At 40.7% G+C, this 13,129-nt stretch overlaps 1 protein-coding gene across 1 annotated transcript in view; it reads left to right on the top strand.

Moving 5' to 3' along the window:
* The window catches only part of GAD2 (glutamate decarboxylase 2), a 37,633-nt gene that overhangs the window by 13,781 nt on the left and 10,723 nt on the right, over positions 1 to 13,129 (top strand). The window contains exons 8-10 of the mRNA XM_061468226.1: positions 6,975 to 7,054; positions 11,211 to 11,265; positions 12,510 to 12,626. Of these exons, the coding sequence (XP_061324210.1) occupies positions 6,975 to 7,054; positions 11,211 to 11,265; positions 12,510 to 12,626 (252 nt within the window). The remainder of the gene's footprint in view (positions 1 to 6,974; positions 7,055 to 11,210; positions 11,266 to 12,509; positions 12,627 to 13,129) is intronic.

Genomic DNA, 13,129 nt, shown 5'->3' with positions numbered 1-13,129 from the left:
TAAGATAAGAGAATGTCATTTGTCTCATTTATCACACCATGCTGACAATCTATGTGAGGTTTAGACTCCCCAGCCTGATTTTGGTTTCTGTCTGTCACAGTTGCATGCCCTTGTAAGACGATAGCCATGGAACAAGCAGACTGTAAGTGGGATACTATCATTTCCCATTTGCTTTGCACATGTGACATGATAGTAAACAAAGCTTAAAGCTATTGTATCTGTTTTGAAACTTGAAGATTTTGCTCTCAAAATTTTCAGACAGAAGCAAAGATTTGGTATCAGCAAGCCTCAGATAAGAGTTTCAGCATCACAGATCAGACTTTATTTTCATTTCTACCAGACCAGACTTTATTTTCATTTCTACCAGTCTAGAGCTTCCATTATTATAAATTAATTTAAGTTATGCCACAATTGCGGCCAGTATTACTGTAATCAGAATCTGGCCTCAGTCTGATACCATGACAGGTTCAGCTGCTAGTGGGGGAGAAGGGAAAGGAAGAGTAATTCACAGCTCCTAAGTAATTCCCTTCCTAATTTAGGAGCGCATCATGCTCCTAAATTAGGAGGCTCATTCTCTGCATGACCAGTGAAGAGAGGCATCTCTGGAGAGAAACGCGGAGCATCCGAATTAGGAGCCTAAATATTCCTTAATTTAGATGTTCTAGACCACCTTCGGGGAGGTGAGGGTGTGGGGTGGGGAGGTGTTCACCTACTTCTGTGCATTTACCACACAGAGAGATCAGCCTCCTAATATACTCAACCTACATTAGGCACCTAAACCAGGTTATGTGACTATTGCAGCTCTGTACACTCCCAGCAAGCGGATCTTCCCTGATCTGTTCAGTATGACCGTGATTTACCTGTCGCTCTGATTCTGTCTGGTTTTGTTTCACCAGTGACAGTGAAATACGCCATAACTGCTTGGGTTGGTCTTGGCCCAGGTATAATTTCACTGAGATGCACTTGTGCTCAGGACATAATTCAGTCCTCTGTAGTGCATCATCAGTGCACTTCTTTGATCTGCACCAGTGCAGGAGCAAAGTGATGTCCTTCAGGGAAGCTGTTCTGGACTGTGTATGATAGAAGAGACCTTGACTCAGAGTGGTAAAAGTGATGGATGTCAGTCATAAAAAACTATTTTTGTCTGTCGTTTCAAACACAGTGAAAACTGTAAGATGAAGGCCTCCTCCTGTGTCCCAGCACATTAGCTTTAGGTTGTTGTGAGTGTTCAGCTGAGCACATCCCTTTATCAGTGTGGAGAAAGTGGCTGAAAGGGAGAGTTGCCTTCTCAGAATATTTTTATTGATCCATTTGTCTATAACTTAAGTCCTGCTGAATTTTAAGCCATTCCCTCTTGTGATTTTGACCTGGCCAACTAGCACTCTTAAACAACAGTAATCCAGCAGTAGCTGGGAACAGTATGGGGCAGGGATAACCCGTAGCAGGCAAAAAGGACAGTCATCTTACATTGATGAGGAAATGGGTGTAGAGAAGGAAAGTTCAGCTGTAGAGAACAAGTCGGGTTGCACATCAGCCTTTGGCCTTTTTATTTGTAGTATAAATATAGCTTAAGAAAATTCCAGTTTTTCCATGGATTTGATATTTAATTAGGGGCTGTACAGACTCAATCCACAGTTCAGAGAATAAGAAAAAAGTTGGGCATAATTGGAAAGGCATATAAATTTCTTCATCTCCTCTGTTCTCCAACTCAGTAAGACTTACAGTAGTGCTTATGTTGTCCAGATTTTCTCATTTCCCACCCCTCTAGCACTCCCCCAGTGAAGAATGCATGGTCAGGTGCTCACCAAAGAAACAGCAATATAACTCCTGTTGTAGTCCTGGAAAAGAAAATGCAGAATAAGAACTGGCAGGTGATTGAGTCTGATCTGACAATAAGGGACCTCTTCATGCACTTACGGAACCAGGGGGACACAGAGAAGCTCTGTCTGCTTCTGGCATCCGCTTTGCACTGCTCTTGGGGTGACCTAGCTGATGCCTGAGGCTTCACTGGGTGTGCAGCTCTGGAATCCATGTGAAGGGAGGTGTTGTTGGCTGCTCAGGTATAAGGTCACATTCTATATAGCCACACATGCTCAGAGGGATCTCATCTCAGGGAGCGTGGGGAGTGCCTGTGTGAGGTGGATTGTCTGTGGTGGTAGGGGAGCACCTTCACAGCAATAGTGGATGCAGCATATACACAGCAACTAGATCAAACGAGACAGTTAGCAATAAATCACTGCTTCAGCTTTGTGCATGCTGATTTTCCCTTGTGGATAAGCCCCATTACTTACAGGCAATACAGCAAACTACACTGATAGCTGTGGGAGAAGAGTGGCTTTGGAAAAGTTTTTGTCTTAACAGTCTCTGAAACCTAGTGTGGAAGTTCTTGGCATTTGAGGCAGAAGGAAATTAAGAAGTAACTTCTGTCTCAAATCAAACATCTCAATAGATCTCAATTTCACACAGCCCACGGGAGATTTTAGGTAGATTTCTGCATAGAATGAAAAGCTGATCTTTAGTCCCACTGCTTCCATGGCAGGTAGCATTGCCCTCTGGCTGGCAGCTTAGGAGGGCGTTTGCAGGACTGCCACATGAAAGAAGCAGCCGGAGGCAAGACCTGTGTGGCTGGGCTTCCAGGGAAGGATTTGAGAAGCCTGGAGATCATGTTTTCCATTTGGTAGCATGAATGATGAAGGCGTAAGTTACATTTTGGAGCATATAGAGCAAGTAGGAAGTAGTTTTGTTTCCACCTAAGGAAACTAAGAATCAAACTCATGGATACGCGCATTCTTTCTTTGAATTACCCAGTGCATAACAACTAGAAAAGTATTTTTTGTTGGTATTTGAAGCAAGGGGGAAACAGTGAAAATTTGGTCTTATTTGAAGAGCAACTTAATTCAAATAGCACCATTCAAATCAATCTAAAACCATTATCCAGAAAAACAGTGCTTTAGGGCAGCCTATCCCAAAAGAGTCATTTGGGATAGGAGTCAACTTGTGACTTTTACACTGCTACAGGATCCTCCTGAACTCAGTGCAACATTTCTTATCCACAGATAATGTAAAATTACCCTTACTGGAAAAAAACAAGTGTGTTAGAAAAGCAGGATGAAGTCATACATTTAAAAAATGTGAAGTATTAGTGTGTTGTGCAGGAACACTAATACATTAATTTCTCTCCTGACATTAGCCAATAGCTTTGAAAACTGAATAGCAGTAGCTACAGGAAACAATAGGAAACATATGTCATTGCAATGTATTTAAAACTGTGATGGGGGACAGTCTACTCTTTTTGTAGATAATTGAAGGAAAAGCTATAGCTTACAATTTCATGTTAAAGACAGGACTCATGCCACGTCACTTTAATCACCTGAAGTGTAAACATTTAATCTGAATTAGTTCATACACTTTTTATAGCTGACAAAAAGAGAGCGAGATCTGCAGAAGACACCTCATCCTACTCTAAAATGGGTGCCAAAACCTTAGGAATGAGGTGCCTTCTGGAGGTGGTTTTTCTTCCCCACTATTGCAGGAGCCCAGACAGCAAGCCTAGACCAGCAACATGTTTAGATGGTTAAAATTAAGATAGAAGGAGCCCAGCCTACACATCCAGGGATCCCACATTGTTTAAAGTCTAGGAGAGGTGGATCAGAAAGTGTGTTCACCTCCTTTGCAGATGGGTGGCTGATGGGGTGAGCCTGGGGTTCCAGGTTTGCCAGGCACCAGGCTGCCAGCCAGAGGATTCAGCTGGTGGATGGCTCAGCTTGATCAGTGTTTGGGAACTTACTACCCCTCATAAGCCCTCCACAAAGCTTGTGCCACTCCGGATTTATGTGAGCAAGGAGAAACAGCAATCTGAAAACCCAGCTCATGGAAGTAGGATGGTTCTTCCTGACAGCTTCAACTATGCCAGGTTATTAGCAAGTAATTTAGCAAGCTACAAAAAGAGAAACATCTGTGTATTGAAGCATTGTTCATTTAAGATAAATACTCAATATTTTCATCATAATATTTTTAATTATTCTAGTTCCTCCTTTTTCCAATAGGCCTATTCATTATTGCACCTGTAATAAATTTACACTGTGTTTTATAAGTAAAAATCCCCTGTGTTTTTACTTACAAATCTAACTACGAAAAAAATTACTATCAGGCAAGCAGACGTATTCTTAACAGCATTTGAAATACTAGACAAAGGGCAAATTCCCATGACTCAAAATCACCAGTTTATTTTCTTGATCACTAATATGCTTTTGTCACTAATATTGGCTAATTCTTTATACATTCTCCTTCTGAGGATTTTCTGAGAACCACTGAACTTTAACCACATTTCTTTTCAGAGAAAAACTGAGGTCCCGCTCTATTGAGGGTGTATTTGTAGCCTTCCATGCACCCTTTTGCAGTGCATGAAGGGAGGGAGGGAGAAAGATGCTGTGGCAGCCTGTTCCCACCCCGTGTCCTCCTGTCTCTGACAATCGTAGGACAGTGGTGAAACCCTGGACTTGCCAGCTTCTCCTAGGCTGGTTTTTCCTTCAGGACCAGCATCAGGCAGTCTGACCCATCCTCCCTCTTTGACCCTGGTTTTCCCACCTGAAGACTTTAGATCTGCATAACTCCTACATGGCTATGTTGTGAAAAATGATGTTCAAGCCCACTTCTTTGTGTCACTGAACAGTCTGTAGCCCCGTATTCCCAAAGGGGTCACGATTAATGTCCTCTTTCCTCATTAGTTCAGCCTAATCAGGCTTAATTGTGCAAACCTTTCCTTCTCTTTGACCTTTATATTTTCCTATGTTTACCTTTATATTACACAGGCAACCAGATTTCCAGCACCGTCCCAGGAATATTAACCTAAACTTTAACATTCATTATCATGAGCAAAGTTTTCTTTGCTCTTCAAACTATATCTTTTCCATTTTCACTTTCAGCCTAGCTCTTTAGAGCCTCTCAGGCAATTGGACTAATTCCTCTGATGTTAACTTAAGACATAAAACACAGAACAGCAGTCATATGTTTGTGACTGTATATACAGATTGACGATATCATGTTCAAAGTTTGTTTAGAAATTGTAATTGCATTTGCCCTTCTGTGCACAGATTTCTATATTTCTTCCCAATTTATCCCTAAACCTGTTTTAGTTCCTGACTGCTGTATTCCCTTCAGTCTGTAAAAAGCCTCCAGGCAGCCAAGCTATCAGCACTACATTAATTTTTTTTCCCCCACTGCTGCTTTAGCAGTGCCATGAGACTTCTCAATGAGGCAGCTGAGCCTGGCCATATTCCAGTGGATGATGTCTTTGAGCACATGGGCTTAATTTTCTTTCTCATAGTAAACTACTCAAATCTGTATTTTCTTTTTTCTTAAGGCACTTTAAATAGTTCTATTTTCTATTAGAAAAACAAATTACGATAGTAAATCTATTTTAACTAGTATGGAATAAGAAGCAAAATTAATCAGTGTAATGTCATTGACTCAAAACCCAATGAAATGTATCTATGACTCTTCACTCCTACATCTCTATCTGTATTTATATATTACACTATGTAGTATGTGCACCTCAGTTTGTGTAATACACAAATAAAACATGTTTTTTTTTTAAGAATAGAAATCCAGTTTCAGCTTCACACAATGTATCAGTGAACCGTCCCTATGGTGGCAATATTCTAGCTCTTCTTTGGTTTTTGCAAAGTTCAAAAGTATCTTCCTAAACTTGAGAATTTTTATAAACCTCCTGCCAGTAGTCTTCTCATGGCCTCTTCTCCTCCCTGCTCTCATAAATCTGCACTGCTGCATCATGGGGCTCAGGGACACCCGTAGGGCTGGGAAGAGACTTCTTCCTCTCTCATCGAGTTGGTTTAGAATTGATTTTCATTTCTCCAAGTGTTCATTATGTACAGAGCCCTTTAGCATGCAGTGAAATCCCACTGACTTCACAGCCTTAAGGTGAAGCAGACGTGTAACCATTATGTCCGTCTCTCTCTACAGCTCTCTGCTGCTCACATTACCATTGAAGCCAATTACCCCTTTGGCAAAGCAATAGTGGTTACTTCTCTGCTTTGTGGTCTTCTGCAGAGTATATGTCTTCCTTTCTTCTTTAACGTCATGGACACCTAAAAAGCCCTGTTAGATTTTTATTTCTGTGATCTTTTTAATAGTGCTACATCCTAAGATAATGGTACTATAGCACACAGAAAGAATTGCCCTTTTTTTTAAGTTTCATAATCTGTAGTTAAAATTACTTCGGACAATATTGTTACAACTGGGAAAAAGTTAATACAAAATCAGATTCTTGGAGGTATAATTTGATCTAAAACTATTTCATTATTATAATCACTAGGATTTAAAATTACAAACCAGGACTGGCTCAGGAGTTAAGTCCTATGAGCTAGAGAAAATTAGGCTGACTTGTATTCCAGTATATAACGTCCACATTTTATTTTATACATACAGATTAACTACTAGTCTTACTAATAGCCCAGTTCTGGCTTAAAACTGCTGTAGCTCTGTTTATTAATTGGAGTTTTACTAGGTTTCACTGGCGTGAGATCACAATTAGGCTTCCTATCTTAATTTCTCTCAGTGTATTATTTGGCCAGAAGTTACACAGCAGAAGCACATCACTCTGGATGTCACATTTTTTGTTTCAGTAAACCAAGGTCATAACTGAATCTGTACAAGCAATAGAAGCTGCAGGTATGCATCAAGGACAGAATTTGGGTCCATTATCAGTCACAGTTATGGATTTAATATTCCAGGAGTAAATCCAGATTATAGAGTGATTGCTGTTTCTCTAATTGATGGTAGTGACCTGGTATGAAGCCTCAAATTACAGTGATAGTTTTCAAAATGAATATGAATAGAATTACTGCCTGTGTGGGGCTAGTTGCTAAAGGGCTTGCAAGAGTGTAGTGTTTCATATTAAATTAGACAGGAAATAATAGTAAAAATAATACATAATAAAAAATGTTCTTTTTCAGAGTCACTTTTCTGTGAAGAAAGGAGCTGCAGCCTTGGGTATTGGTACAGATAGTGTGATTTTGATTAGATGTGATGAAAGGTAAGTGGGGATGCCAGATACATCTCTTTTTATTGGAAGAGGATCATCAGGTACTCAGCTCAAAGAAAGCGTATAGGTTGCGGTCAGCAGTTGGCATAATTCATTGTAGAACTGTCCTCTTCACCAGCCTTACACTGACCAACACCACTTGAGGAACTGGTTCTGCCAGTAGCTTCTTTACAAGTCAGGTTTTGGATCTCATCAAAAAAGTTGCCTTCCTCAGGGATTTCTGATACTTCTTTTTCTTTCATTCTGAAATGACACAAAATGCCAAACTAGCAATCATTCCTTACGTGTTCAGCTAAGAAACCAGGAAGAACCATGTTTTGGTCAAAATAGAGTGTTTAGAGACTCTCACATTTTGAGCCATTAAAATGAGTTGAAGTGGGGTTTTTATAGGAGTGAAATATTGAGGGGCAAATGTAATTCTATTAATTCATGCCCCCACCATCTTACTCAGCTGGACAACATTTTCTGCATTGCCCTTGAAGGAGACACCCTTGTGATGGGATGTAGAAAGAAGGGTCTTGGCAGCATTGTGACCAAGGATGATGGCCCATGGAAACGAGTAGTGCAGCAGGCACCTAACCTACAGGTCCCACAGGCTCTACAAAATCAGTGGTAGATAACTTCTTGCTTAAGTCACCCACTAAAAAGTTTTGATTCACTGTGAAAACCCATTTTGAGAAAACAAGGATATATTAACTAAATCAACATGTTATCATGAAAATTTTCAGTTTTAGGGAAAAACTTTCTATGTGACAAAAATTAATAGAATGACTCTTTATTGATTCTACTGAGAATCTTTTTAATACAAAATGCTCTTACAGTGAATCCCAAATATCACTGTTATATGGTACTGAATTATGGAAGATTTTACTGCTATCAAAATATTCTGCTCCCACATTAAAAGAAGAGCACCAACTAAGCAATTCACAGTGCTAAGCACAGCGCCTGCATATTGACTTATTTATTAACAAAAGACTAAGCACACCGTGAAGAAGAATTAATGACATCATGAACACAACCAACACACATCAAAATAAACATCCAATTGTTTCTATTCACTAAAGACAGACATGGATCAATGAAGTGGTATATTCCTTTTCTTCCTGTGCAAATTCAGTGTGATAATTTTCTTTGGAGACCACAATGCTTACCCTGCCCACCCTGAAGTAAACAGCAGGATTACTTCATGTCTCACAAAATCCCAACAGATGTCACCAGGACAAAGCAGGCTGTTAGCACAGGATACTGAGCTGGTGTGGTGCAGACAACCCTCCATGAAGATGTGGACTTGTGGGAGAGTGAAGGAGTACCATGACATCCTTTTGATATTTCTAGCACAACCAGGAATGCTTCCTGTTGGGTCTTCCTCATCCTGACCTGCACCCACAAAGTTTGCCTGTTTTTGCTGTATAGTGTAAATGTGTGACGAATTTTAAGCCAGAAAAATGTGCAGAAAATCATGTTCTTGCTCATACCCCAGACTGGACAACCATACATTTCTGTTGCCTCTTTTGCTACTGTGTAGACATACTGGTAGCAGTAGTGCATTAGCTGCAGCTTTGGAGTCATAGAATCATAGAATCACAGAATGGTTTGTGTTGGAAAGGACCTTAAGGTCATCTAGTTCCAACCCTGCTGCCATGCACGGGGACACCTCCCACTAGACCAGGTTGCTCAAGGCCACATCCAGCCTGGACTTGAACACCTCCAGGGATGGAGCATTTACCACTTCTCTGGGCAACCTGTTCCAGTGCCTCACCACCCTCACAGTAAAGAACTTCTTCCTTTTATCTAACCTAAACTTCCCCTGTTTCACTTTGAACCCATTACCCCTTGTCCTGTCACTACAGTCCCTGACGAAGAGTCCCTCTCCAGCATCCTTGTAGGCCCCCTTCAGATATTGGAAAGCTGTGAAGGGTCAATTCTGCTGATGTGGCAGCAGTGAAGACTGTGTACACATGTGGGTAACAGAATGCCTTGACACCAACACTCATTCTGCACTCAGCAGCCTTTTGCTTCTGAATCTCTTCTGCCTCACCCAGGAGCCCTCCTGCCTCTAGATATTTGCCATCTAGCACATCTCATGCAACTCCCTGCCACATTGTCTCGGTAAGATTTGTGAAAGGACAAACCTATTATTTTGCAGTGTATTTTAAGCATTGTAGGTCATCTGAGCACATGAAAATGCTGTGCAAAAGTAAGCAATGCTGTTGGCTAGCTTGCTGGATTTGGAGCCGGAGGGTGTTGTGTGTTGCAGTATGTGCTTGGACTATACTCAAAGCCAACCTACTGCTTGCTCCTTGATAAAGCTTGATGCTGATTGGACATCGTACTCTTCTGACTATGAATTCCTGCACATACTCAATGTGACCAGGGGCTGGATAATCACTTATCTTGGTAAAAATCTGGGCAATGGAGGGATCTGCCCACCTCCTTGTTTTTCTATGCACAAGCTCAATCAATTAGAAACTGCTAAAAGACCAACATCTGTGTTTGGAGGAGGAACCCACTGCCTTCTTTTGGCATGGGATTTGGTGGGGTTTTGGTTTTGTTGGGGTTTTTTGGTTTTGGTTTGGTTGGTTTGTTGGTTTTGTTTGTTTTTTTTGGTGGTGTTTTTGTTGGTGTTTTGTTTCATGTTTTTGTTTGTTTGTGTTTTGTGGGGGTTTTTTGTTTGTTTGATTTGGGTTTTGTTTGGTTTTTTTTATTCCTCTAATAATGCCAGAAACAGGTTTTGTTGATAAGACAACTACTGCTTTTCTCTGAACATGTGCATGTAACTAACTGGCGGAAACTCACAGTGAGTTGAATACTCTTTAGAACTTCCTTGAACTTCTGCAAGAAAAAGTAGGGATTTTTAGGCTTTCAGAGCTTCTCTAAAAGTCTATCATATTTTCAGAATATTTTCAATTATTCTTTCAGTATTTTGAATAACTGAAATGCAGAACAGATTTTGCAGAAAACTCAAACATACAAACCTGTTATTTCTACTGAAATAGTACTGCATTAATATGAGCTGTGTAAGGATTAACACTTAGAAAAACTAGTGGTATCTTATTACAAGAATTTTTTTTCTTTTTTTTTTAATGTCCATCCATCCAAATGTCATGAAAACACTTCAGGGTTTTTTTATACAAAATCAAAATGAAGACTAATGGTTTTATTACTTTCCCTGAAACTATTTTGAGTTTTAGTACAGATTGCTCTTTTTTTTATAGCAATAGGAGATCAATGCTTAGTGAACAAAAAAATCTGAACAAGTCTTAAAAAGGTAGTGTTAATCTAAATGGACAACATCCAAACCAGTGAAAACATTATTCCCCTAATGTGAGCAGCTGTAATGTTTGTATTGCCATTATGCATACTGTCTTCTTAGATAGTCTTGCTTGTGGCTAAAGCAAAGAAAATATTAACTTCAATATTCAGTATCAGCACTGTTCTCTCTTGCGCCTAATCCATTTACAGGAGTTCATAAATTAGCCTTCAAGCCTTATACCACTGAGTCTGAATCTCAGGTAAATGGTTCATACTAAAGGTGTTGCAAATACAGTCAATATAAAGGGCCTGAGAGTGCATTTAATGCATCTGTACTGGTGGCTTCTTCTCCTATGCTGGTGCAAGCAAATGCAAAGATGTAATGCACCAAACTGTGGAAGAGTTGCCTGAAACAAGTTCATCCCCGGGATGGAAACACAGAGGTGACTGCTTACACCAGAGCTGAGTTGCGCTGCTCAAGGCCATGCAGCTCAGCTGGCACTTTCTGTGCCTACTGGAAGGGAACCATGGGATTTGGCACCCAGTGAGCTTCCTGGGACAGTGGGCTGAGCCTCTCCTTAGGAGCCTGGAGCATATTCATAGGACTGTAGTTTCAGGAACAGGAGGTTCCATGGAGTAGCATCAGTCTTTAATGGGGGTGGCCACAAGATAACTTCTCTCCGTTGCCATCACCATATTGATGCAAATTAGTTAACAAAATAATTAGGGTAGAAACTCAAACTAATGGACAGAGTCTTTCTGTGCTCTTCAAAGCTATATAACCCTTGGGCAAAAAAGTCACTTTGTTTCTATCTGGGCTTCCTATTAAGCGAAGAAGTAACAGCAAGAGCTGATTTCAAGATCAAATTATTAACACAACTCTCTCTTGCTCCAGAGGGAAAATGATCCCATCAGACCTTGAAAGAAGAATTCTTGAAGCCAAACAAAAAGTAAGTTTACTGGCTTCTCTGCTTCCAAAAAAAAAAAAAAAGAAAAAATCAAGCAAAACCCAAGCATGAATGATACAGCTAGTTGTTTTATTTTCCCTGGTAAAATAACACCGGCTTGTCCATTAACATAGACTGGCAATTAGTGGGGCAAGCACTGCTGAGAAAATAGGTTTAGAGCTACTTTATAATCTCCATGAGCTATTTGGCTTTATTTAAATATGTTGTTCTGCATAACATCTTCCCTTTTTATATTAGCCTGTGACGCAGTTACTCAGCTGACTATTGACAAGACCAGAGTAATCATTTGAGGAACTTTTATATATTTTAACACGTGAAAAGTATTGCTCATAGACTTACCAAATTAATAACACAAATCATCATTAAAAGCTCACTTTTTCAAAGAAAGGCAATACAGTAGATAAAAAATAAGGCAAAATGACATAAGTGCCACTCAAACCTGCTGACAGTCACAGAAGGAAGTTTAGACTTTTTTGATAGTTTAAACCCTAGTCTAAACACTCCACCTTTGCTGCTCAGAGTACTGTTTATGAAATCAATATAAGTACAAATGGATTTAGAATGAAACACTGATATAAAAATGGCAGACCGAAGACATCATAGTGCAAAAACAGGGAGTGCTCCTCTGTGAGACTCGGGCTTTAGCAGGGGGAATGCAAGAGATGGTCCCTGGCCCTTACAGAGATTGCTGTCTTCTCTTCAAAAAGAGCTGTCTCCTGCCTCTGCACAAGGAACGGAACTAGAGGTGAGCTCCACACCTCCCCTGCGCGCTTCCCCCAGACGTGGTGCTCCCACTGACAGGACTGGACCACCATATGTTCAGGCACTCGCTGGGATAGCTAATGATGCAGCCCAGCACACGGTCCATCAAAAATACTTCTTGCACTGTGGTGCTTGGGTGAGGTTTGTTTTACGCAACGTCATGAAGGGCAGACCTGTTTGTTTCAGGCAGGTGGTGTGGAGCAGAATTGTTCTAAGCCCTTATCTGTCTCATGCATCCTAATAAATGAAGGATGCTGGTTTGGAGGTTTGCTGCCACCTTAAGGTAGAAATTATAGTACCACTGCAGCTGAAGTAAGAGTAGACCAGCGTAATTGTAGCAGGGATGTCCTCTAGGAGCCGCTTGTGGGCTCACCGTGGAGGCACCACACAGGAGTTGGGGGTGCTGCCGGCTGAGGAGGGTGCAGCACTTTGACTTTGCCAAATGCCTCTGTGCTTTCTTGCAGGGATTTGTTCCTTTTCTGGTGAGTGCCACAGCTGGGACAACAGTGTATGGGGCATTTGATCCTCTCATAGCTATTGCAGACATCTGCAAGAAGTACAAAATCTGGATGCATGTGGATGTAAGTATCATTTTATGAGGGGGGCTGGATTATAAGGTGTATTAGCATTCATTAATTAATTAGCATTTTGGACAGTTAGCTTGTACGAAATCAGTTGTATTTGGTTTCTGTAATTAAGCCTAACATCCAAGCACTGACTTTCCACTCAGAAAGGCTCAGAGCAGGGGGACATTTTAGGAGCTGTGGCTGTGCAGTACTTTTAGGCAACTGGGACACTGAAGAGGTCCAAGTTTGAATACTTTTGGCCATCAGCTTTACCTCTAAATGCTATTAGTACAAGAAATACATAACAAACCTACTGAGCACTGGCTCCATTTCTGCAGCAGCTGCAAAATAAATACAGAAGAGAAGCCTACATTTGTCTGGAATAAAGTACTACAAATTGCTGAACAGGTTAATGCAAATGCCACAGAAATTTATCAGATTGGCTACTTAGCTTCATCTGAGCTCTTGCCAATAAATCTTTCTGAAGGATCATCTTTCAGTCCTCTAATGGCTTTTGT

This window comes from Pezoporus flaviventris, unplaced genomic scaffold (assembly GCF_033815535.1).
Source record: "Pezoporus flaviventris isolate CSIRO_AGI_PZ_B2104156 unplaced genomic scaffold, CSIRO_AGI_Pfla_v1 ptg000047l, whole genome shotgun sequence".
NCBI classification, from domain to species: Eukaryota; Metazoa; Chordata; class Aves; order Psittaciformes; family Psittacidae; genus Pezoporus; species Pezoporus flaviventris.
The sequence above is the reverse complement of the archived record's forward strand: the minus strand, read 5'-3'. Positions and strand labels throughout refer to the sequence as shown.